This window comes from Micromys minutus (genome assembly GCF_963924665.1).
Source record: "Micromys minutus genome assembly, chromosome: 15".
In the NCBI taxonomy this organism is placed as follows: Eukaryota; Metazoa; Chordata; class Mammalia; order Rodentia; family Muridae; genus Micromys; species Micromys minutus.
The window spans coordinates 31,568,860-31,596,105 of NC_137984.1; the positions used below are offsets into that span (position 1 = coordinate 31,568,860).

At 45.5% G+C, this 27,246-nt stretch overlaps 1 protein-coding gene across 3 annotated transcripts; it reads right to left on the reverse strand.

The window, feature by feature from the left end:
- Positions 1-568: 568 nt before the first annotated feature.
- On the reverse strand, positions 569-27,246 carry ZMAT3 (zinc finger matrin-type 3). Of its 3 annotated transcripts, none has more exons than XM_080929475.1 (6): positions 27,051-27,246; positions 22,694-23,020; positions 10,641-10,760; positions 8,861-9,027; positions 8,643-8,743; positions 569-7,081 (listed from the first exon to the last, which is right to left on the reverse strand). In XM_080929475.1, the coding sequence occupies exons 2-6, from the start codon at positions 22,961-22,963 to the stop codon at positions 6,870-6,872; spliced, it is 870 nt and encodes a 289-aa protein (XP_080785601.1). In that variant the 5' UTR covers positions 22,964-23,020; positions 27,051-27,246; the 3' UTR covers positions 569-6,869. The 3 variants fall into 3 exon arrangements, with proteins under 3 accessions (XP_080785601.1, XP_080785599.1, XP_080785600.1); XM_080929473.1 differs by having other exon boundaries at positions 569-7,084; XM_080929474.1 differs by having other exon boundaries at positions 569-7,084; positions 26,710-27,246.

Here is a 27,246-nt window from a genome sequence, read left to right on the forward strand (position 1 = left end):
AGTGTGAGCCAAGGTCCCCATCTCGAAACACCTACAGGAAGAGAAACTGCAAGGGTCCTGTGACTTAGGTACGGCCAATGCCCCTCCTCACAGCACTCCAAAGACTCTGTGAAGACTGTATGTCACAAGAAATTATATCTATAACCCCATTTTATAGGTGAAACGCCCAAGAGACCAGTGAGCAGCTGCTCTTTTACCTGTTCCTTTCCAGAAGCAGAGGCCAGCGTTCTTCTGGGCTCATTTTCTCAGAATTTGAAGGGAACATAAATATCAGGATCACAGAACAGAATACACACCAGTCCAAGGCTGGCTGAGAAGGAAGGTGGGGTGGACGGACAGCTGGACTAACTCCACAGTAAGCGTGCAAGTGCAGTGTGCTAAGCCTCGGAAGGCACACTGCAGACCACATGCCACTGTGAACGGGAACTCACATCTCGAACTCCCGTGTGCCAACCACTGAGCCCCCTTCATCTCCAACTCGTAGCCAAACGCCTTTGAGACGAGACTCAGAAACTGTTTTTATTGAACTGAACACAAGAAGTCCATTACATTATCATCAAGCCTTTATCAGAAATCAGTACATACATGGAATACACAGCCAGGATGAGCCAACCTAAGTGGTACAAGCTTAAATAACATTCAGACTTCTATATTTAATAGGCTGAAGGGAATAAAAACCCAAAGAGCAATGCCAATTTCACAATTCACAGTTGATTGGTTTGAATCCGGTGACGTCAGTCAGCTCCGTAGCCCCAGAACATAGACTGGCCCGCTGCCCAATAGCCTGCTCAGATTCTCAGCGGCCAAGCGACAAGTGGAGCCTGCGGTATGACACGGCCCCACTTCCCGGTTTGGACGGGCATTTCTTAGCTGAGTTCTTTCTAGTGAAACAGCAAAAGCACGTTTGCTACAGTACGCCACACTGATCACATGACTGTCTCTCGGCTTCCTGCTTCGTCTCTAACTAAGACAGCAAGTGGATTAAAATGCACCCCTGATGCTGAGAGCGAGATCAGCCTTGCTTCCGGATCAAGAGCACATACCCCAGAGAGGACAGTTACGTCTCGGCAGGCAGCTGGGATGCTTGACAGCAGACGCTGGCATACCCAATAAGGCATTTCGAAGACGACACGCAAAACCCATGCCAGGTCACTGCCACTGACGGGGAGGAGGGAGGACCACAGGTGAGCAGAGTCGACACGAGAGTTACAAAATGACACACTGGCTTACAGAACCTTTGGCAGGTGATCAGATACCAAAAGAAGGCAGAACAGCGACCGGCCACCTCCAGGCGGGTTTGTCCCCGGTAGGGCTGTGCCCTGATGCTGCATCACTCTCCCTGACACGTGGAGTCATTTCTTCAAACAAATGAAAAAGCATCAGGTAGAGAGTGCATGGACGGGTCGGCGATGGAGAACGCCATTTTCACTAGTGAAGGAGCCGCGTGAGCACTTACATGGAAAGAGTGATCGTAAACGCCATTTAAAGACAGAAACAATCAGACCCTGCATGAGTTGGTGTTCGACAGTGCAGTGAGATTTTAGCAATTGCTTTGGACTTAATTAAAACTGCAATTTATAGCCTGGCATGGTGGTACATGCCTGTAATCCCAGCACCAGGAGGTGGAGGCAGGAGGATGGGGAAGTTCAAGGTCATCCTTGGCTACATAAAATTGACTCACCTGAGCTACATGAGACATCACAAAACAACAAATGACCACAGGACTATCTCTGTGTTAAGAGAGCTGTGAAATGTCTAAAACTGAAGTTCTTAACTGGTAAAGAATAAATACAGTCCTCCTAAGGGCACAAAGGAAGCCTATTATAGCCTAAAAGCACTCAAGGTTGGACTGCGATTTGGTTCTACCCATCGAATCTATCCGACCTGAGCAAACTCCTTCAGCTCTGCAGAGCTGGCCACAGAAGGCGGGCCCAGGATGGAGGCAGACCGCAGTGTTCCCTGGCGGACTGGAGGAAGACTGCAGACTGCTCTAAGGCTTGCCCACCCCTCAGTGGACAGTACTATTGTCTTGGAGTTTAATTCTGCTGCGTACAGGCATAGGAGGCGAGTGGTTACAGCGCCTGGGAGTTCACAGCAAGTCCTGTCTGGAACGTGACATTTGTGGACCAGGTAGCCTGGTGTAGACTTGTTGGAAACTAAACACACTCAAGAACAGAGACAAGGAAGACAGATCCACAGGAGAGAACAGACACTGTTTACTGGCTCAGGTTATGACCTACACATGCGGTCGTCCTAAGACATTAACATTTAAGTATTAATCCTAGTATATTTCAGGATGCTGTCGAAGTGTACAGAGCCATCTGTGCTAATGGGCAGAGAAGGACACAGCACTGGGCTCATGGGAGATGTGAGGAAACCCGAGTGGGGAAATGGCAGCGGTAGGAGACAGTGAGGTGCACTGCAAAACGTTTTCCACTCCGACAAATGTCCAAAATTCTTCACAATAAAATTCTGAGGCAAATGTTACTATTTCTACATGAAGACTGGTTTAATCTTTCATCGTAAAGACCTCGGGAAATTAAGTGTTCTTAGTTAATCAAAGTAAGGAAATTGTCATTTTTCAAAGGCCTCAAGCTTGCTTGGAAAGGCTCCCCCTCCTCCCCCTCCATCCTTGCAGAGCTGAAGTACAACATGACCCGGGGCTACTGTCCCAGGCGGGCTCTCAACACACTGTGTTTGTATACATAATTCTCTCCACTCTACAGAAGAACCAAGCCGGAGCATGGTCAGTGCAGGAAGTTTTTCCAGCATCAGCATCTCATGATCTGAGTCCTCCGTGACATCTAACATAGCCACCGAGATGACCACAGCCAGCCTCAGCAGCCAGGCTCCCACCCAGAGGACACACTTTACCCAAAAGCAAACCGAGACTGCAACTAAGAAACGGAGTGGGGAATGGGAGGGGACACAGAACAGAATTCACATGGACCGTTGCTTTTTCAAGCTATTTCATGAACAGTGGTTAATGGCAGTAAATTCTGTCATCGCTACCCTCTGTGAAATGCTGACGCTCGCTAAAGGCACTCATTCTGGGTTTAACGGACACAAGGTCACATGGGACCATAAGCCAGGACTTTCTTTTTTTGGTAGCTACAGAGGGCGTTCGCAGAGTCCCTATTGATAATGGAAGGAAATGCCTCACAGCTTTCCATATAAATGTCTCTTGAGAAGTTATTCACACAGCTAGTGTCCACTCCGCTACAGACACAGCAGCTCACAGGAGACTCGCCCAAACGGAAAACAAAAGCAACAAAGCATTTTTTCTTTTATTCACATATAAAACTCCTAACAGAGATTTCAGGGGAGGGGCCAGGCAGAATGCTTTTCAACACCTGTTCAAATATCTACACTGAGCTTCTGCTTACACCAACAAAATATTTCCCCATTTCTAAAGACACTCCACTGCTTGGGTACCCAGCCCACCAATTTCTCTGGTAAATACGTCCAGCCCAAGTTCTGACGTTTACAGAGCATTCCAAACCCGCCGTTCTTGAGCATCTCCGCAAAGAAAGCACTAGAGGAAGTTACTTGTCTGCCCTCAGAATACCATTGCTCATACCCCCTGAGAATAGTTCCAAGTGCCATTGTCAACTGTTAGATCCTATCCACACAGGAATACTTCATCAGATATGCATATGTATGTATACATATGTATGTATAGCCTCTTTCTCCCTATTGGGATTGCAGGGTTGTAGACTGAGGGCTACACAAACCTCCGTAGGGCAGCTCTGTGGGGTGGGGTGGAAGAGTCACCCCAGCAGACCACAAGCTCTCAGGCACGGTCCTTCACCCATCTCCTGGGCTTCAGAACTCCTCACTAATTCTCTAAGCCCATGGCGAACTAAAAAGGAAAAAATTGAGGAGCTTTTTAATCAAGACAAATAGTGTGGAAAAAGAGTTGTGAAAAATGCAGAATTCAGTTTGTAAGAGGCAAGCAGACAGGTATAAAACAATAGGCATGCATTTACAAGCGGCAGGACACAGATCAACCCAGACTAGCAAAGTCTCTATTCAACATAAAGTCTAAAAGTTCAAAGGACACAGGCTAAACTTCCAAAGCTAATGCCCTCTGAAGGCATCTGGGATCCAGACCATCCGGAAGAAACCAGACTCTTCCTGAAGCCTTGGATCTGGGTGAAGCCTCTGTCTCGTGACAAAGCAGAGAGCCACACAATGCCACAAATAATTGATGAGACCAGAATCTACTTAATGTTGGACTAAGGTCTCCCTTTGTTCACACTTCAGTCCATCCACGACTGAGATACACCATAATGTACAGGATTCCTCGGGAACAGAGGGCCAATCCTACAGCAAAACAAAGCCAACAGAAAGCTCACCTAACTGACACAGATACCACCATAGCTTAATCAGACAAGGGACACTGACCATACAGAGGTCATGTAGTAAGAAACTGCGCTGTGCAACTCTGATAGCCCCTGCCCTACCCACTGAATACAAGAAAGGGCACCACAGCCTCAGCCAGGGAACGTGGAAGTGTTTCAGACATCCACGTCGCCTCTAGCAGGGACCATAGCAGTTACTTATAAACTTCCAGAGCTCGGAAACAAACTGAGTTATCGTAGGCAACCTGGTACTGGAGTGTCACAAAACAAACACATCACTCTCTCTAGTGCAAAGGAATACAGAAATAACACTATAAATCTAACACTCCACTCTAAAAGAAACCACATTTATGCGTCCCTAACATCCATTAAGGGCACTGGGAGACTAGAAACCTGAATTCATGAGGCTTGAAAACACATCAAGCCCTTAAGTCCACTGTTTTCTGTATATACAGGAGCTTACTGGGGGTGGGGGGAGTGAGAGACACATCCTTTGACTTGATTCCCAGAGGGGGGAAAAAAACTCAAAGCAGATGAATGTCACTTTTATAAAATTTAAACCCATACCCATAATCTTTCACTATTATCTGAGATAAAGATGAGTTGAAATTCTCTCTGGGATATCATGTAAAACTGGGGGTGTGGGGATGGGGCGGGTAATGTACCTTCAGACACAAACACAGAGACACACAGATGCACACCCTGCAGACAGAACAGATGAGACTGTTGAACAATCACAGAACCAAGTGGCCAGCAGCATATTTAAGTCTACCGAAGAATTATATTTAGCAGCAAAAGGAGCAACCAAATGGCTAACAAGATACACCATAAATTGCCCTAAATAGCCGCAGGAGGAATTCTTGGCATGAAGAGTTACAAATGGAGATCAAAACTTAAGCTAACACTGTACTTTCTTCTGTTTGCAAGGGGGAAAAATACTTAATCGCTCTACTTTTCCAGAAACCAGCACTTCACCAGAAGAAAGTAGCCAGGTACTGTTCCAGAAGCTAGTCATAAAATTAACCTTTAATTATGAACCTCGACTGTTCTAAAGCAAGAATGGAAAGGAAGGAGTTGAGCATTTCCTCCATCTCCATCTGCCCAGAGGATTCTCAGGTGACGTGAGTAATGAAATATGCATTTGTCATAGTGCAAAATACTGCTTGCTATAAGCCTTCTGCAGAAGCATGCTTCCCTAAGAAGCACAGACGTGCTGGCCTTACCCACGTGAAGGAAAAAAGAGAAGACAAAGGACACACGTGAACACAAGTTCACACAACACTCCATCAGTCCATCTAGACATACACTATGGCTTTTTATTTAAAAAATAAGAATCCCATTATAATCATTAGACACCAAAGTCATCTGTGTTTTTAGTCTCTTCACAGAGGCAAAGAAGAAAATGCAAGGTTTGTATATGTTTTTCTATTGGGAATGGCACTGAAACTTGATCAGCTTTAAAAAAAGAGAGGAAGAAAGAAAGGAAAGAGAGGAAGAAAGAAAAGAAAGGAAGGAAGGTAGGTAGGAAGGAAGGAAGAAAGGAGGAAAGAAAGAGAGGGGGAGAAAATGTTCCATTTAAGAACTAGCAGACAGGGGTATTTTCCAGGCATGCCCATTACCCATAGGGGCAGTGTCTGTCAGGATACAATCGTCAAAAAGCCACAAAATAATGACTATCCCATGAGTTCACATAATCATCAGTGAAAATAGAATTCCAAATTGAAATCTCAAACACCTCCTTGCATTTCCTTGAATCATCTGAAAATATATTTTCTAAAAGAATATCCATCTTTGACTCATTAGACAGTCTAACCTGGGTCTCCGACCTGCCGGCACAGCCAGGCCATGACAGGGTGAGCAGAGAAGCTGAGCCAAGTAGGGGAGGAGATGGGAATTACACGTGTGCAGTTCACAACCGGAGATGAAGTTACATGTTCAGAAGAACATATGTGAATTCAAGAAAACCTATGTGTCAATTACAGAGGGAGGGATATGCCACAGGGAACCAGGTGCTGCCGAGAGACCCAAGCACACACCATAACAGCACATCTTACCAACACCACACTGCAGTAACGGTTCCCAGGAGCATCAGGAAATGGGAATCTCTGTTTATCTGTCTTCTTTAGAAGTAAGAACTCAAGTCAATGCGTCTAGTGTGCGTAAAACTAAAACTGCAAAGGTAGATGTCATCTTTAAATCATCAGAGCTCTAAATGGTCAGGCTAGTTCTGCTTAATCAGAACTTGGCCAAGAAAAGAAGTCACACCTTGATGGGGCAGGAAGATCACACACTACTGTGAGTTGTTTGACACAGCTGGCCCAGGAGAGCATTGTCGTTACCTAAGAAACACACCTCCCTCGTCCACCCGACCTGACAGCTCATGGCACCACTGCAGGTTGCTCGCACTAAGCAGAGAAATGAGGGATGTACTCATGGAGGGCCACAAAACAAAGCAGGTCAACAGGAGGCAAACAGGCAGGACGGGCTTCTCTGTGAGGACGGCCGTCACTGAAAGTAGCCCAGGTTCTCCATCTCGCTCCTGTACCGCTGCTCGGACACCTTGCTCTTGTGCTGCTTGCTCTCCAGATGTTGCCGGAACTCCACCTCTTCGCCAGCTCCAACGTTACACATCGAGCAGTAAAACTGGCCACTTGGGGTGACGCACATGGCGAGATCCCTCGGGATCCTCTGCCGAGAGCGGGCATTGAAGTAAGGACCTGCTGATGCAAGAGACAGAAGGGAGGTAGTTAAGGGAGGAGAGGGGGCTCGGGGACCTGAGTTCAGGTCTCCATCAGTCACATAAAAGCACTGAGGCCTCGGCTTATAACCACAGTGCAGAAGGCAGAGACAGGAGGATGCTGGGAACTTGCTAGCCAGCTAGCCTAGCTGTAAGTTCAGCAAGAGAACCCGTCTTAAACTGTAAGGTGAAAAGCAATAGAGAAAGACACCCCAAAATTAAACCTCTAGCCTTTGCACACTCAACACACACACACACACACACGCACACACACACGCAGATCCTCAGGATGTCCCTTTAATTAAAACACTCCACCAGTCCTCACTGTAATCTGTAACTCTAGATTCAAATTCAGACGGAGAGGTGACTGGATTTCTTTCTACATGTACAGAGAAATGCAATTACAAACATAAAATGATTGTCCAGCTACTGCCAGGGCACAGAACCAAGCCTGTGGTTGAGTTCTAAATGTTCATGGCTCTTAAAATTAAATGCTTAAAGGCTGAAGCCAAGCATGGTGGCTTGTGCCTATAACTCAGTGCTTGGGAGCCTGAGGCAAAGGACTGTGACAAATTTGAAGCCAGTGTGAGGAGCAGGGTAAAACCCAGGGCTCCAGCCCAGTCTCTGTATTTAGATTACTCTGCTCAGAAAACCTCATCTGTGCCATCCCCATCCCCATCGGAAAATGTCTTTTCCTTGACTGTAAACAGCTAGGAGATGCTGCCTCATCTCAGCTAGCTTTTCTAATACAGCCCGACCATCTTTGTCTTTCAGTTGACTTTGGCTGTAACTAGCAATCCACTGAGATTACATTCATCAGACCAAAAGGTTTCTCTGACTTTCTGTATTTTGTTATCTGGCTGTCTCTTGTTACTCAGTGAAGTCTGTTTTTTATCTCCCTGCCTGTACAAACAGCCCCTGCTGGCACGCATGGGATTGCAGGCTATGAAGCCAGGACTAGAATAAGCAGAGAACACTTCCATGAACACGTGGCTCTCCACTGAAGGCACACATCACGAGAATTTCCTAGACAATCCTCATTTATTACCTGTAGAAAGACCACACTGAACATGGTATGACTTAAAATCAGGAAGCATGAGTGTGCGTACATGCTTACACACGTGTCCAGTTTCCCCCTTAATAACTCTCTACCTTATATTTTGAGCCAGAGTCTCAGAGTTCTGAGACTGAGCCTGGAGCTTGCTGATCCAGCAAGGCTGGTGGGCCAGTGAGCTCCACCAGGGACCTTCCATCTCCACCTAAGAGGCGTGAATCGCCACACCTGGCTTTTTCCACTTCAGACTGGAATCAAACTCGGGTCTTCATGCTTGCACACCTGCACCCTCTTCCCATCCCCCAGGGAGCCTGCTTCTAAATGGGCTTTACATATTTCATCTGAACACAATTTTCAAAAAGGACTTACAAGAGACGCTAAAACACTAAAACCAAGATAAATAGTCTACTGAATAGGAAATAAAGACTGCCAGACATAAAACAGCCAGAAGAGCAACTCAGGGAAACACCCAGGACACACAGTCTACCTGAATTGCTCTGGACCGTATACATATTCCTCCTGGTGGCCACCATCTTAAATTCGCTCCCTTCTTTCCGGGTCCGCCGCTGCCCCGCCTCCGCAGAGTCCCTGCGGAAAGGAATTTGAAATGAGCGAGGCAGCCGAACAAGGCTCCCTTTCAGCACCCCATCCACCACAGTCGCTCTCACATAATGATCTGTCCTCAGAGGCAATGGCAATACCTACGAGAAAGAGTGGCTCTGAGCCTCAGCCAGGCGAAGTCTCTTGGCATGGTTCTTCCCCTGGTAGTGCGCCTGTGCCACGGCAGGGGAGCTGAAGGAGGCGTCGCACAGCTTGCAGTAGTCATTCTCTGTGGCCAGGATCACCCTGCCCCCTGGCTTGCAGGAGCCCACCTGCCAGCAGAGACGGGAAGCACACAAGTTACACCTTCCCTCCTCCTCCAAGATCCTTCAGAGCCCTGAGATATAACCAAAGCCTAGGGCATGGCCACAGGTACTAAGAAAGTAAGCCCAGGGGTGGAGAGACTGGAAGACCATTTGTCCCATTTTTGGATTACTATTACCTATGAACCAAAGCACTAACTACTGTCCATGGGAAAAATGGTTTTCAAGTGTGGACATTTAGGGCAGGAGGCAATAAATAAGTCTACTCAAAGTCCATCAATATATAATGCGCACCTACTGTGTACTAAGCAACCCACCTTACTGAGCACCAACTGTGTACTAAGCAGCCCACCTAGACTCAAAGTGGCAAGGTTTTGAGAGTTCCAGTCCTACAGCCTCTCCAAACCACCTGTGCATACAAACCCAAGGACCACACCAGGAAATCAAATGTAAGATCCTAAACTTCAGTGTGCTAGCAAAAAGTTATAAAGTAAACTTTGGCTAAAAGAGAGTATAGTTAAGACTGTAGAGACCACACCCATTGGGAAAGAAAATTTTTAAAAACTAGCATTGTTTGACCTGGAAGAGAAGATTCTCCAGAGACAGCGTGGCATCTCCGTATTTCACAGAATCTGTGCTAACAAAGAAGCCTGTGCTGTTTTCCCAAGAGGAAAGGGACAGCCACCTGACTCTAGAGCATCCCACCTAGCCGGAAGCACTTCTGCTTCTACTTTTACTATCCCGTTTTCCCAGGAGTCTGAGGAGACTCCACAGGGTACCCATGTGAAGGAGGAAAACACTCCACAAAGTAACATTAGACCTTGGTGGTGGGGAGCATCAGGCAGGGAAGAAACAAAATGCTGCTGTGGAACATTTCAAAATAATGCAACATCATGGAAAGTTCCCTAGCTTTCCCAGGGTTCTAATAAAGCCCCCATGAGGCTCATGCTGCCGGCCCATGGACCAAGCTTTGAATAATAAGGTTGACACTTCCAAGTAATAGCAAATGCTAAATGAGGCCAGAGTCCAGGACTAGAACAAAGCCAATTATAAACTTATCTAGCGTGCGGGATTTAAGACAGCATCAAAGCAATCAAGACGTGTAATATTTTAATGAAATTTTTTGGTTTATTTTACTTTCTGCACGTGAGTTTCTGTCTACATGTATGTATGCACAAGACGTGGACCTGGAGCCCTCAGAAATCAGAAGAACTAACTTCCCCTAGAGTTGGAGTTACAGATGTTTGTGGGTGCTTGGAACAAAACCCAGGTCTCGCAAGAGCAGTAAATGCTCTTAAATCACTGAACCATTTCTCCAGCCTTAAAAGTTTTTGGTTGTTGTTGTTTTTCAAAGCATAGCATAGACATCACGTGGTCATTTAACCAAAATCTGAAGACAAAGAACAATGAACATAAAAATATTGTTCCGTCATCCCACACATCACTGCCAAGTCCAGTGAGAGACCCCAAGGCTCAAAATGTTTGCCAGACAGAGCTACAGGGGTTGGGATACCAAGAACCTTTCAGGATATTACCTAGCCTGATGCTGACAGACAGGGGCACAGGCAACTGTACTCAGGACCACAGGAATATGACAGCCTCTTTGTACTGCACTGCCTCACCTGCGGAGGGGCAGGAACGAGGGGCGTGGCTACAGGCTCTGCCACGCTGCTCATCCTGGCTGGAGGAGGACAGCTGTTCGCGGCATAATAATTTCGGAGTTTCTTGCCATGGTTTTTACCCTAGACACAAAGCAGACAATTACAAAGAGGACACCGTCAGAAGGGAATCACCGGATGCACCCACCTTTGATGTGCACCCAGGACAACAGACCACTGGCCAGCTCTGGCTCCATCTTAAAGAACAAGAGTCAGTGCTTGCTCCATGTTCTGTTGCTATGGTAAATGTCATGACCAACTTGGTAGAGGAAAAGGTTTAGTTTAGTTCATACTTCTGGGTCACTAGGTCAGAGCATAAACTTAAGCAAGACAGACGGAACCCGAGCCGAAACCATGGATGAACACTGTTTCCTCATCCACTCGAAGGTTCAGGCTTAGCTGCCTTTCTTATACAGCCCAGACCCACCCTAGGTAAAGATGGTAACACCCCCTGTGGCCTGGACCCTCTGACATCAACTACTAACCAAGACAACCTCTCACACAAGTGGCCAAAACCAACCTGATTGAAGCAATCATTCAACGAAGGTTCCCTCTTCCCAAGGGGTTGTGTCAGATTGACAGTAATGACTAACCAGGAGCAGTCTGTCACTTGGTTCTAAGAGAACCACTGTATTTTACTTTATCTGGAGACAGTAACAGAATGCAGCCAAAAGAAATTAATTTCTTCTCGGTTACCGGAGAAGACTCGCACCCCTCCCCCAGTGCTGTGTTTGGCTTGTCACCGTTTACACCCCTGTTTCAACAGGAATCGAGAGAGGCTCTGATCTAACTGGCTTCAGAATCAAGTAATGAGATGGCTAATCACTTTTACCAAAAAAAAAAAAAAAAAAAAAGTCCTTACAGAAGGTCACTTCAAACAGAGGTCACTGTGCGTGAGCCTCAGCTCATTCGCTGCTCACAGAAATCCTGTACCAATCTGCTGATAGGCATGCCTCACAGTGGAGGAACTGTTGTGGGGTTGGGCACACACCTTCAGGAGGAAACATTAGCAGAGTGAATAAAGGTGTAGCGGATTGTTGTGGCTGTATATTCCTTTTATCCTACCCAGCACTTAGGAGGCAGAGGCAGGTGGATCTCTATGAGTTCAAGGCCAGTCTAGTCTCCATAGTGAGTTCCATCCAAGCCAAGGCTATATACAGTGAGAGTCTATACCAAATAAACAAGTAAACAGCAACAGACATGGCAGTACACACCTGCAGTGCTGGCTAGTTGGGAGGCTGAGGAAGGAGGTTCATACAAGTTCAAGGCCTGCCTGAACGTGTCTCGGAACACAGTACACCGGTACTGAGGAGAATTCCCAGTGCTTGTAAGAAAACTCCAAAAAACAAGACACAGTCCTGTAACCTCGGTACCTTTAAAAACCACAGGACTGTTCTGACAGTGTGTTTTGGTGCTCCTGCAGGCATATGTAGCAGACAGGAGTGGGTTTATCTCAGCGGTTGTTTTTTCGTATGCCTCTATAGAAAAACATGTCTGACCACATTGGGCTTGTTGCCGTGACTGCACACTTCACTTGGGTGACTCTCCTTAACCCTCAGAGTATGAAGTGCCTGATGCTCTGAATAAAGTCGGCTAGTGCACGGGACTGCAGTCCACCCCATCTTTAGGCCCTGCTGTCCCAGGTTCATGCCACCAACAAAAGCAGTAAACACGGGACTATCGCAAAATTAAGAGTTGAGAAGGGGTGAGGGACACAGCTCAGTGACTGAACACATGCCTTCAATGAGCAAAGCCCTGGTCCCACGCCCAGCACCACCCTTCCCACACTCTTTGGCAAACCCCATTGTAATTAATAGTCACTGCGGATGAATAACATCACTAAGTAAGCAAAAGTGTGGTGAGAAATGAAAACACACATGCCGTCTCAAAATATCTATCCACGTGATCCTTACTCAACAGGGCAACAGTCTTTTCCAAGGAGATCCTAGGCACCACCTTGACTGAGAGACAATTAGCATCATGGAAGCACCCCTGACTCACGCAGCAGAAAGGACACAGCATGTCTGTGGTACTCTTACCAAAACCCACACAGCCAAAACTCAGTAAACCAGGCACAATCTGCAACATTCAACGAAACCATTCTCCAAAACCTGTAAGAGCATTAAAGAAGGCAAGAATAAAGAAGAGGAGGAAGAGAAGGTGATGGAGGAATAGCCCGTCTAAGTTAAAGGAAACATTAAAGCACCAGAGGCTAAAGAGGCTCTCGGTAGACAGCGGCGAATGACAACAGTTTGCAAAGCACAGAGAAGGCGCAGTCTTCATCCCTGTTGGCACTTGGGTGTGCTTGGGGTGGGTTTATTGTTGCTTCTGTGTTTGAAAGAATCTAGGCAGCTCAGACTGGCTTGGAACTCACTATAAAGCCCAGTAGAACACCTGCCCACCCTACCTTCCTCCCACCACCTCCCAAGGGCTTGTCTACATGCCAAACACCCAGCTCAGGATCTGCCTGAGAGCTGAAAATTGTACTTCTATGTAGACCTCCACACTTGGGAGACGGGAGGAAGCTCAAGTCTGGGAATCTAAGACGATTCAAACTAGAAGCAGTAACCAAGTTTTCCGAATCTTTAAAAAAGTGCCATAACAGGAGATAATTGTCCACTTGCAGAACCCATGACACCATGCCCCACTGCACCCAGGGACCATTCCCGGTTGTCAAAAATCACTGTCCTCAAAAGCAGAAACAGGATGTATTTCTAAAACTGCACGTCAGATAGGTCGTAACACTACAGAATAAATACTCAAGTTCATGATTTCTTAACTGACTTCCTGTTTTAAAAGGATGCTCTGGGAGGAGTAAAAAAATCAAGAGCCTTGCTGCTTAATGAACAGCTATCAAATTAAAAGAGAAAGAAAAAAAAAGCAGCTAGGTGTGGTGACACAGGCTTTTAATCTCAGAACTTGGGAGGCAGAGGCAGACTGCTCTCTGTGATATAAGGCCAGCATGGTCTACAGAGTGAGTTCCAGGACAACCGAAACTAAATAATGAGGGAGACCCTGTCTCCAAAATCAAAAACAAATAAATAAATAAAATCAATATGGTATTTCAAATGAAGGCTACTTGTAAAACTAAAACTAAACGAACTAATAATTAGAAGGGAGGGGAAAGAAGCTCACCCCTCGGTTTCAGTCCTGGTGTCTCACTGTTTAACACAGAAAACTCCAGAAATAAAGATTCACACGTTTTTGGCCAGGCATGGCAGCACACTCCTTTAATCCCAGCACTCAGAAAGCAGAGACAGGTGGATCTCTGAGAGTTCGAAGCCAGCCTGCTCTATTAAGGTAGTTCCAGGACAGCTAAGGTTGTTACAGAGAAACCCTGTCTCAAAAACAAACAAAACAAAAAAAAAAAGACAGAAAAAGATTCATAATTGGCACATTTTAAAAGCGCATGTAATGTCATTCATCTGTCTGGATATGGCCCATCCTTTCTCCTGGTAAACCTATGCTCAACCTGCTACCTCCTCAGTCCTTAGTCACCAACCAGGAGATGGACATCTCCACATCACAACACCTGTGTGCCAGGAACCACCACATTCTGTGATGACGGTGGCGTGGGGTAAGTGCTACACTGCTGGCGTTCGTACGTGACAAAGAGAAACTGGCAAGCACTCCCTTCAAGTACAAGGGTAAACGTTCTCAAATTAATAAAGGAAAAAATAAATTGCTGAGGTGACTCAAGTCTATGCTGAGGACAGATTTGTGCATGAATTGTGAAGGATGGAAAGTCCATGCTGGGCCATGGCCACCCTCAGACCACACACGTTACAGTCATGTGCACACGTGCTCAGTTAAACTTGGGAATGCATGTGCGTGTGCAGTGATACATCAGAATATCAGACAGCCTCTGGAGGAGGGTCGCAGAATGAGAGCCAGCCCCAGGGATAGGAAGAGATTACTATATAAAAATCCCAGTCAAAAGTTCAAAACCATGTATATTATTCCATCACTGTATTTCAATAAACTGGGCAGGAACAAGAAGAAACTTAGTCAAGAGACTGTGATTATAAGGTTTCCAGATTATTTTGGGGAGGGCACAGAAGATTTTTTTTTAATTTATTTATTTATTATATAAAAGTACACTGTAGCTGTCTTCAGACACACCAGAAGAGGGCATCAGATCTCATTACAGATGGTTGTGAGTCACCATGTGTTTGCTGGGAATCGAACTCAAGACCTCTGGAAGAGCAGTCAGTGTTCTTAACCACTGAGCCATCTCTCCAGCCTGAGGATAATATCTTTTAAATAAATGTTTAAAGTCTCCAGAGCTTAGATAATAGATGAAGACAGACAAAAAGTTATCTCCTGTGCGCTTGCTGACCAGAGCAACTTTTAAAGACCCAGACCCATCAATCGGTATGAAATTTCAGGCTCAAGGAATAAAAGAGGAGCCTAAAACCTTACAGGGAAGGAAAGAAAGGGAGAGAAAAGTAAAACAGGTTACCTACGAAGACCTAAAACCCAGAGCAAGGTTTCTCTTCAATGTCAGACAAGTGGAAACAATGGGGAACAGCATTTAATTCTACCCAGAGCTAGGTTTCTAGTACAGCCCAATACAGACACTTTTTTGAAACGTAAGAGCTGAGAAATGTTTACTTCACATAATTTAAAAGTGAGGTTTGCTGATGTCTTAGTTAGGGTTTCTACTACTGTGATAAAAACACCAAGAGCAAGCAGCTGAAAGAAGAAAGCATTTGCTTCAGCTCACAGCTTATACTCCATGACTGCGGAAGCCAGCAGAAGTAAAGCCGAGCCACAAAGGGATGCTGTGGGCTGGCTCGCTCCCTGTGACTTGCTCAGCCTGCTTTCTTTCTTTTTTTTTTTTTTAAGATTTATTTATTTTATGAGTACACTGTTGTCTTCAGACACACCAGAGGAGGGCATCTGATCCTATTTCAGATGGTTGTGAGCCACCATGTGGTTGCTGGGATTTGAACTCAGGACCTTGGGAAGAGCAGTCAGCGCTCTTAACTACTGAGCCATCTCAACCTGCTTTCTTATACCCTCCAAGACCAGCTGCCCAGGTGTGTCACTGCACCCAGTGGGCTGAGCCCTTGCATGTCAATCATGAATCAAGGAAATGCCCCCTCCCACAGACTTGCTCACAGGCAATTAATTAGAGGCATTTTCTCAGTTGAGCCCCTTTTCCCAAATGAGTCTAGCTTCTGTTGGGACAACATAAACTAAGCAACAGTTAAGATACAAAATTACATTTGTTCTCTCTTCCTTAGAGTACTATGACCAAACTACACTCTCATTAAGCAAAAGGGGGTTAGGGGAGAAGAGACAAGGAAGAAGATAACAATGTTTAGAAAGTTGTCACCCAAAGAACAGTTAAGAGAAGTACAAAGTTGGCAGGTGTGAAACAAACCAGAGAGCAAACAGGAAAATGGGGTAAGAAGGAAAGACCTAAGGTACAGAGGGGCACTCCATGTGATGATGTGGGAAGAAGTCTGTGGTGGAGGGGTGGCACTATAGCAAACACGATATAGGAGAAGAAAAAAAAAGAAGAGAAAAGCAACTAAAATTCCACAAAGTAGGAAAGGCTACACAAGGAGTGATGATCCAACAGGAAACAACAAACACAGATCTAAAGCAGGAATCAGTGGGCTTCATGCAGTGAAACTGTTTATGAACAACAAAGAGACAGACTGAAGAGGCAATATGGGGGTGGGGGGACATTCCTTCACTTTGCATAGCTGTCTAAAACAACAGGATGATGAGGTTCTGCATGTTAGTGTAGGCTGGGTTTTACCAACCTGATACAACCTAGACATATCTGAGAGGGAATCTTACTAAAACAAAGCCTCTTAAAATGGATCTTTAGGTCCTCCATGACAACTCTGGTTGGAAGGACTCACAACCACAGTCTGTACCATCACCATGACTCAGAAGACTGTGGATGGCCCCTCTGGAAAGCTATGGCATGATGGTCGTTAGTCTGCCCAGAACAACATCCCTACATCCACTGGTGTTGCCAACACTGTGGACAAGATCACCCCAGAGCTGAACAGGAAGCTCAGTGGCATGGCCTCTTGTGTTCCTTCCCCTAGTGTATCCATTATGGATCTGACATGCCGCCTGGAGAAACCTGCCAAGTATGATGACATCAGAAGGTAGTGAAGCAGGCATCCTCAGCTACACTGAGGACCACGTTGTCTCCTGCGACTTTAACAGTAACCCCCACTCCTCCACCTGTGATACTGGGGCTGGCATTGCTCTCAATGACAACTTTGTGAAGCTCATTTCCTGGCATGACAATGAATACGGCTACAGCAACAGGGTGGTAGACCTCATGGCCTACATGGCCTCAAGGAATAAGGACACTTGGACCCAAGCAAAGACAAGAGAGCAAGAGAGAAGCCCTCGGCCGCTGAGGAGCCCCAACTCACCCCCCAACACTGAGCATCTCCCTTATTTTCCATCCCAGACTCCCACAATAACAGAAAGGGCCTATGACAGCCTGTTCTCTTGAATACCATCAATAAAGTTCAATGCACCCCAAAAGAAATTTTTTTGAACTTAAGGCAAGTCTTTGGGGGCATTTTCTTAATTAATAACTGATATGGAAAGACCCAGCCACCGGGGGCAGTGCCAACACAGGGCAGTTGGTCCTAGGGTGAATAAGAAAGCAAACTGAGCAATCCATGAGATAGAAGTGGTTGCTCTTGCCAAGGACCAGGCATAGTCCCCAGCACCCACACAGTGGCTCACACTCACCTGTCCCAAGGGGATTCCACATCCTCCTCTGACCTCAGTGGGTACACACTTGGTACACAGAAATACATGCAACCAGAACACATATACACATACCATAAATAAAGTTAAATCTTCACTAAGAAAAATAAGCAGAGATTAGAAATGCTGACATCCATGCAAACCTGGATACATGGTGTTAAACTGTGTCTCAATCAGTGGAGCACCGTAATAGACACCAAAGTACAGCCGGCTGAGAAAGGACAGGAAATGACCTTTTATGGTCTAATTATTCCAGGCCAAACTCTGAAAATAGCAGAAAGGAGAGAAAAGCTAAGAGGAGGGACTAGACACACAGGAAAAGTCACTGCTGTTTTAATTTATATGGGAAGATGAAATCACAGTGTGAACATTCAAAGCCAGCAGACACAAAGTGTATTCCTCTCCTGTTCTCTAACTTTTTTTTTTTTTTTTTTTTTGAGATACTGTCTCTTGCTGCAGACAGAATATCTTGTGTATTGTGTGGATGCATCACCTGTCTATTGAAAAAGCCTATGGTCCGTGGCTTAGGCAGGAGAGGGAAGGTGGGACATCCGGGAGGCAGAAAGGATTCTAGGATAAGCCAGGGACAGAAAGATCCTCCCGGGAAGATGTGAGGAGACAGATGCGTGGTACCTGAGCACAAGAAACCAGCCACGTAGCAGAATGTAGGTTAAAAGAATCAGGTTATCTACGTTATGATCTAGAAAGTCAGAGGAGAGGCTAGCTACATAGCCAAGGTATTTGTAAATACCTTGTCTGAGTCTTATTTCTGAGAGCACGGGGCCAAACATCTACATCTTACTGAACCTGGTACTTGCCCCTTCAGCTAGACTGACAGGCCTTAGCATCCTCCTGTCTCTGACTCCTCCATCTCCCCTCTTTTGACCCCCAAGGGCTGGCTAGAATTATGGTTGAGAGTGACACCCAACTTTTCCCTGGGATGGGAACTCTGAGCTCGCATAGCACTTTACCTGATGTACCATCTCTCCAGCATGTATACACTCTGTTTAGTATGTTTAGTATGTTTTAGTATGACTGCAGACCACTGCATTTCGCATCATAGGTTTAAAACAGCTTAGTTTCTCTCATCAACATGGCTAATGTGACACACACCTGGATACCAAACACAATCTATGTGTATGATGAACTTTAGAAAAGTGCTTTATGTAACTAGTTCTTTTTTTATATCAATATGCAAATTAGCATGTAAGTTTCTAATTTTCGAAGTAGACACTTGGTAAACTTTATTCATGTAATTTGCTTTGGGGAAAAAAAATGTAGCCTGCAAGAGGGCTCAGCAGATAAAGGCATTTGCCACCAAATCTGATAACCCGAGTTTGACCCCATACACACACATAAACAAATGTTCTGCTACTTTCCTTTTCAAAGCTGCTCTTCCTCTGGGTGTTTACGCTGATGAGATCCTATTATATTTCTTCATGCCAGGCTTGCACTACAGAATCTGAACAGGCAGATACATTTTAATAAAATAAAGACACATTTCTCTTCCAAAATTTTGACTTCAAGTTATAATCAAGCCCATAGTTTTAAAACTGAAAAATTAGGCAGAATCATTAAAAACTAAATGACTCAGCTGAGGTTGCTTCACAGTTAAATGACAAGGCTAAAATGCCTGGGGTATAAACCACCAGTGATGGTCACCCATGGCTGGGGAAGACAGACCCCAGTGAGGAACATCAAGAAGTCAGAAGAAATGGAGGTGAGGCTGAGGGACAGCAATCTACTGTACCCTGAGAACTGGAATGTGATACAGTCAGACTCCAGTTAACAATGGCTGCTTACGACACTGAGCAATATGAAACTCCAAAGTCAACAACAGCAGCTCACCAAAGAGAGTCAGGTAACACAGAGGGTGAACAGTGCATCCACATAGGGCCTGTCCACTTACAAGCTCGTGACTGAGATAACAGCTGTTTGTCATGATATCACCCTGAAATAACAATTACAAAGCAGGTTTTTTTATCTTGCAACAAAGCTTCACATTTGTAGCCTCCTTTCCTCATAAACCATTGGCTTTACTGGTCTGCACTCACTGCCTCAGCCTGCTGCTAGTGCTAGGGAGTCCTGGCTCTCTGTGTCCCAAGCCCTAATAGTTTTCTTTTATTAGCACTCAGGCCTACTCGTTTATGCATCTTTCAGTCAGACATTTTCCTGATTAATGTGTACAGGGTCTCAAATACCCCAGGATGTTCTGGGGTTTCTGGATACTATGTAGCAAAAAAAAAAAAAAACTGTACACCTTACTTGCCTCCACCTCCCAAGTGCTAGAATCACTGGCTCTGGGCTAACATTGCTACAGTTTCCTTCCATGATGGATCACCTGTTCTTGGTTCCGCATGATCATGCTCTGATTATTCTTCCATACACTCTCAAACTGAGGACTTCTCTTACAGAGATCCAAATCTCAGACACTGGAGAGATGGCTCAGTTGATAAAGCATCTGGTGCATGTGCAGAAAGGCCTGAGTTCAGAGCTCTAAAATATACATTCAGTTTCTGCCTCCTGGTTTTTGAGATGGGATGTCCAGAAGTAGCACTTACTGGTCCAGAACTCACTGTGTAGACCAGGCTAGCACAGAGGAAGCAGAGATAGACAGAACCCTAGCGCTCTCCCTGGCCCAGCAGCCTAGTTAAATCACTAGGCTCTGAGTATGACAAAAGACCCTGTCTCAGAAAGTATGGTAAAGAATGGTTGAAGAAGACACCCAACATCGACCTCTGTCCCCCAAATATAGTCACACACATGTGCACCCAAACACAGGAATGTGTACAGAAACATACACCATGAACACACAATCCAAAGTTCACTTCTTAGATCTGTTCTCTTCCACACTACTCTGATAGACACACAAACTCCTCTGCCTTGCCTTAAAGGCAGAGAGAAGGGAAGGAATGAGGGAGGGAGGAAGGGAGGGAGGGAAAGAAAGAGGGAAAGAGGGAGGGAGGTAAGAAGGGAGGAAGAGAATTCACCTCAATAATTACCAGTATCACTGGCTTTATTCAAACCTTTGCTTCTAAGATAACTTACAAATATGCACTGTCACAACCAAACCTCAAATTTTATTTAATTGGTTTCTACTCTCTTCGTGGGTGGGGGAGGGCAGGGTGTGATTCAGGGTCTCATGTAGCCCAGGCTGACCTCAAACTCAATCAGCAGTAGCGGTTTTCCTTGGCCTCCTAACCCCCTCCCCTCCACCCGCCCCCACCCCAGTCTTAAAAAAACAAAAAATAAAATAAAATCACACATTACCTGATTTTCCCTAAAAGTAATAACTATGCAAAAGGCAAAAGGCAGACTTATGCCCAAGAATGATCTAAGAAGGGCTTCAAAGAGCTAAAAATCTTAACTACCCAACTCGTCCTTGATTTTTGCAAAGTGAGTCTTGCACAAAACCAAACATCTGAATAAATGCAAAGCAAGCTACATTCGTATCTGTTTTAAGATGGGTCATCCTAACAGATGCCACCTGAACAGGAAAATAGCCAGTATCTGGCCTATGTCATGGGGAGTAGCCCTCAGGGATGAGAGGTGGGAAAAAATGAGAAAACCCATAGAAGCTTTGATGAACCAAGGCTGTGCTTAGGTCTGCTGCACTCTGCAGCAGAAGGAATTCCACTCCTCTGATAGGTGCAAACAAACCTGAGCAGGACAGAGCAGGACAGAGCTTTTCTTCCCTGGGAATTATTTCAAATGCAGGACACACTGTTCGATAATCCATCTTTAGGATCAAAGGCAAAATTGAGTAAACAAAGACATTGAAATGGAGGAAAGTGTGAAGAGCTGGCAAACTCCTGAGTGAATGTACATTGCTGACATGAACTATATCAGGCACCCAAGAGCCCAGGGACTCATGGGAATGGCATGGCTTTCCTCCTCACCCCTGCTACAGTGCTGAGTTCCCCGGTCACTGCCCACCGGATCTCCGCTTTCCTGTCCCCTCAGTCTGAAAGTAGTAAAGGTCATAACAGAAAAGTAGTTTCAGGCCATTAGAAATGCTTTATAACTAACAGCTGACGCAAACCACCGCATTCCACTCCCTGGCCCCCATAGATTTGTTCAAACATATGAGCCTATGGGGCCCATATCTAACTGTAGTGTAATACAAACTACACTTAGTCCAATGTCCAAAGTCCCAGAGTCTGTAACAATCTCAACAATGTTATAAGTCCCAAGTTCAAATACCTTCTGAAATTCATGCAACTTCTTAACTGTAATCCCCTTTAAAATAAAAAAAGCAGATCACATACTTCCAACATGGCTTGAATATGCTTGGCCCATGGGAAGTGGCCCTATTAGGAGGAGTGGCCTTGTTAGAGGAAGTGTGTCACTGTGGAGGTGGGGCTTTGAAGTCTGGCCACTGTGACACACTCTCCTCCTGGCTGCCTTTGGATCAAGGTGTAGAATTCTCAGCTCCTCCAGCACCGTGTCTGCCTGCATGCTGCCATGCTTTCTGCCATTACAATGATGAACCTGTAAGCCAGCCCCAATTAAATGTTGTCCTTATAAGAGTTGCCTTGGTCATGGTCTCTTCACAGCCACGGAACCCCTAACTAAGACAGAATCCAACATTCTCTTCTAGCTTCTGTGTCTGCCCACATGCACGTGTGCATACACACATTCATACACACAAAAACACATAACTAAAAATAAAGGAAAAATTTAAAAACAAACCCTATGCCCTCTCCTAGTTCCCCATTTATTCTTAGGCAATAATACCCTTTAGAATGGCTTTTTCCACAATCTATTCTACAGAGGGATAAAATACTTTAAATCTTAATATTCTGTATCAGTTCACTCAGAATACTAAAAGAAACTAAGGTATGTTTATGATGAAGGTAGGGCTCAGTAATACAATACATTATTCTCTTTACAAATAGTCACCTGTATTTGCCTCAGCTATAATAGGGCGCATAGTAAAAGTCTTGAGTAAAAGGAAGTGTAAGAGTCATGTGGTAGGTAGCAATGAAATGACGCAAGTTGTACAAACTTGAGAACAATTTTACAGTGAATTAATGTAGCACATTACACATTCTCCTCCGAATTACAGGCAGAACCCACTGTCTGAAACATGGTACTCGATTCTCTAGCTCGTCTGAGTTTTCCAGGCACAAGTGGCCATATCTGGAGAGGCAAATTGTGGCAAGATGGTACACAAAATGTTCACCCCACTGATACCATCTAACCGACCAGCACCCAAAATGCTCACCCTGCTGACACCTGCTGTCCTTCCCATCTCTTACCTGATAGTGTGCCTGGGCTTGCTGAGCAGAGTTCAAGGTGACATTGCAGAGTTTGCAGAAGAGGGGCTTACACAGCTCCTCCAGGGCAGAGTCTGGCTCCCCTCTCTTAGCTAAATCCTCTTCCCCTGCCAGAGGCAAGGCTGCTTCCTGCCCAAAAGCCTTCTGTGGTGGGAGCTGCAAGGTCCTTGTAGACCTGGCAGCCACTGACATAGGAGGAGAGGTTGAGGGCCGATTAGGTAAAGGAAGCCAGACCTGCTGCAAAAGAATCATCAGGCAGGAAAGCCACAAGCATAATCCAATGGGTGACGAGGGATTGAGTCTTCAAACCTAAAACAACCAGGGAAGAACATTAAAAGGAGAGCTCAGCAATATGACATAGACATGAAACCAAAGTCATTTTTCTCTCCAAACCCACCTTTGGGGCATCTCTCCTTAATCTTAGCCTAGCAGACGTTCCCTGCCCGGTTATCCCCTCTAACATAAGGCTTAGCCCTGAGAATAGCTTCGGAGATCTGCCTTTATTTTGCCTGGCTCAGTTCCAAACGCCATCCCTCAGGCCATGGGCATTAATTAGCAGCACCGCATCCATGGGCAATTAAGTTGAAAAGTCGCATGGCTGGAACTCAGCATCTAAGGTCATCCAGACCCCTTCCTCTGGGGTCTCATGGTGGTAATCTTCATAACGCAAACAACAAGCAAACATGTAAACAAGAAAAAAGCCACCAGGTAAGAAACTCTTCCAGCCAAAGGATGTCAAAGAGTAGAAGATTATCACCTCTCCAAATCTCCTTTCCTCTTTTCCTTATTTTTTTTTCTCCTTTTGGTGTTCTTGGTTTGTTTATTTTCACTGTATACATGTGTACAATCGAGACACAAGTTCTTCCCACCTTTACACACATGTGTGTACCTAAGAGGCAAAGGCATTGTACCCATCAGTCACCTTTTTCTCTCAGCATATTTTTTAAGGCACAGTGTCACATAGCCAAGAATGCCTCAAATCTACTATGTACTGAGAAAGGATTTAACTCTTATTTTTTTTAATGTCTCAAACTACAAACTATTTTCTTATCCTTTAAATTCTGTAATACTGCTAAATAAATAGTAAACACAGGGCTTATGAGACTTTTAACATGAAAAATGTGTTTGATAACTCATTAATTACCAACTTTAACTTTTTCATCTTCCTGACTCAACCTCCCAGGTGCTTCAATCATGGGCCTGCATAGCCACACCCAACCACTAGTCAGATATTCAAGGCTTTTCTCTGACTTGTTGAAAGGTAGGTGAAATCTAGAAAGAGGACATGAAAATGTAACAGGTGTAAATGAGTTGATACTTCAAAGCAACAGTAGCTAAGTAACTGGGCCAGCGGTTCTGGAAGGCAGAAAGGACAGCAATGGCCTGTGGGCCTCAGATGGCACTGACCTGCTGTCTGGAAGACAGGGTTTTGTTTTGCTTTTGTTTTTAGTTGGATTAGTTGTCAATGTTTAAAAACCAAAAGCTTCACAGAATCTAGAAATGAAAGGATAATCTGACAACACCGCACCCACCTCCTCCAGCCAGCTATTTGGTGCCAAGAGCACCAAACTCCATACCCAGGCCAGCCTTCGCCAAGCCCCCTCAACCCTACTGAGGGCACTGACTTGGTGTGATGACTCTATTCCATGCAGCCTCAGATTACAGCCCTTGCAAAAATCAAAATGTATTCTACTCCATAAAGCGTCCAGATTGAAAATGTCCAACCGAGTAATGGACCACACTATCTAAGTCCTACGGTGACTTTAGGCCATTTGCACTATCCTCCTTTCTTCCTAAACATACACTCAGTGACGGTTGTCGTTTCAGTTGTCAACTCGACAGCATCTAGAAGTTCCGAGAAAAGGAGTCTGAATAAGGAATGATGCTGGTTAGGTTGGGTGTGAGCGTGCCTACATGGGATTTTCTTAAATAGGATGAGGTGGAAAGACTCACCCTAAATGTGGGTAGCACCACTCTATGGGTCCTAGACTGCATCAAAAGGAGACAGAATTGAACACCAGAACTGCTCTTTCTGATTATGGACTTGACGTGACCAGTTGCTTCAGGCTCCTGTTGCCTAGGCTGCCCCACCATGACAGGAGTGCCTTGAACCATAAGACAAACCCTTTCTCTCTTAAGTTGCTTTTGCCAGGATATTTTATCATACCATAAAAAAAGAAAACAAGACTCTATTGTTTTCCTCAGAATAGACCCACCATCTTCCACTTCCTCTACATCTTTATCCCTGATTCCTCCTGCTCCTCAGTCAGATGGCATCTTGTAGTTCTGACTACTTAAAAAAACACCGCACAGTGAACACCTGTCAAGTTCCTCAGATTCTAATTATCCAGATCAGAATCCTTATTTCAAAGTCTACACTTCCAGCCAGGTAGTGGTGGCACAGGCCTTTAATCCCAGCTCTTGGGAGGTAGAGGCAGACTGATCTCTCTAGGTTCAAGACTAACCTGGTCTACAGAGTGAGTTCTAGGACAGCAGGCACTGTGTAGAGAGAGTGTGACTCAAAAGAACAAACAACTACAACAAAGTCCACACTTCCCTCTTGTTAGGAGTATTGTTAAAACTCCTTTTCTTGGTCAATAGAAATCAGTGTCTTCAGCCGCTGAGGTTTCCTGGCTAGGACACTAACAGACTTAATAAAATGACTAAGGAAGCTTTAAAAAGTAAAAGAATATTAATATTAAGCTCATTTGGGAGCTACACAGTGAGGAGGAGCCACTGACTAGGAATTTACACAGTTAAAAGCAAGGTGGCGAGTCCTGGTTATTTAACAATACCTTCTGTTAATCATAATAGCTAGAAAAGGATAATAATCAACTACCCATATCTCTGGAAACACAAAGAAAAGTGATACAAATCTGATACATTTAAACAGTAAGTTTCTCCGAATCAATATTATTTCTCCCAACTAAAACATCTGAAGAGTAAAGACGATTGTGGATATCTGAAGCGGGTAATTAAATCATCTTTTTCAATAGTTAAACTACTCAGTTATAACCGTCTATGTCATTCTGACACTAACCTGTCATCCAGAGTCTCTGTTAGGTCGTAGAGAAAGGACAGAGCAGAATACCAAAACATCCGGATATAGAAAATCAGCAATATCCATAGAGAACTGCATCAGCCTGCTACCAAGACATGCCTGGGCTTGTTTCTTACATACTTACTCCCACCTGATGAAACCACAGCATGGGTTGCCCCCAGTGTCATGCAGCAGTCAAACAGAAGGGAGGCACAAAAGGCCTGATCCCAGAGCAAAACACTGGCAGGGTGGGGTGGGGTGTTTACAGTGCAGGTTTACCTATTATTACATTTTATTTTCATAATGTTCAAAGAAATAATGGAGACCTCAAAAATACTGTTATATTTAACAATCAACATAAAGCTACCCCTTCCCCAAAAAGTCTATAGGCGACAGTCACAACAGGTATTACATTTGGGTTTAAAACAAACAAACAAACAAACAAAAAAACAACAAAAGCAAACAAACAAAAAAAAAACCTCTAAAATAAATAAAACCAAAGCTTCAGTGACTACACAAACTGAAATACAGAGACTCAAAAACATACTCGGATCCGTTCAAAGTGCTGCATTAATTTAAGAGACTAATTTAGAAACTGATATAAAAATACTTCTCAGATCTTAAAATCCATCCGATTGGACGCGTGCGATGGCATACACGACGGATGCACAGAGCTTGATGTCCTAATTTGGAAGGGAGCTCAGAAGACACTAAAGAAAATCACGGCTCCACCATGTACCGGTTTGAGGGAAATGAATGACCACAGCACACGTTTCCATGGCCGGGCTGGGGCCTACTCCTCACCGGCTGTACTGCAAACAACAGCCCTCCCCTTAACAGAAACAGACCCAGGGCAAAGAAGAGAATCCAGGAACAGGTTCCTGGAGTCAGGGTAAAGTAGGGAAGGCTACCCCTGGGTATTCCGGAGAAGAGAAGATAAGAAAAGAGAAAACCTTACTCAGAGGTCACCAAAACGTGGCAAGCAGAAAATGAGCCCTGGCAGGCTGCTGTTCACCACAGAACGAAGCTGAGAAGGGGAGGAGGCCGTGGCGACCCAGGCTCAGCATCTAGGACTCAAAGCTGCGCCCCTGCAGCATCGCCCCCGCGTGTGCCATTCCTGGGCTGGGCACGCTCACACGCACTCGGGTCCCGCGCGGATGCCGGCGGGGAGCACCGAGTCGCCGAGGCGGCTGTGCGAAATGGGCTGCGGGATCGGGGATCGGTGGCCCTCCGGACGCCGCGGGCGAGGCTGACACGCGCACACGGACGCAGCCGCGCGGACCCGAGGACCGCACTCACCGGAACCGGCAGGCCGCAGCCGCCCCGCCACTGCGCGCGCCGCCGCCCGCTCCACGACCACTTTCTGCGCCCGCCGCCGCCGACCGGCCGCTCCGCTGCTGGAGGTTGATTGTCAAAAGTCGGACGGAGCTGAGCCACAGGGAAACAGCTGCAGGAAGTGACTGCGGAACCGGGAGGCGGCGGCAGCGGTGGCGGC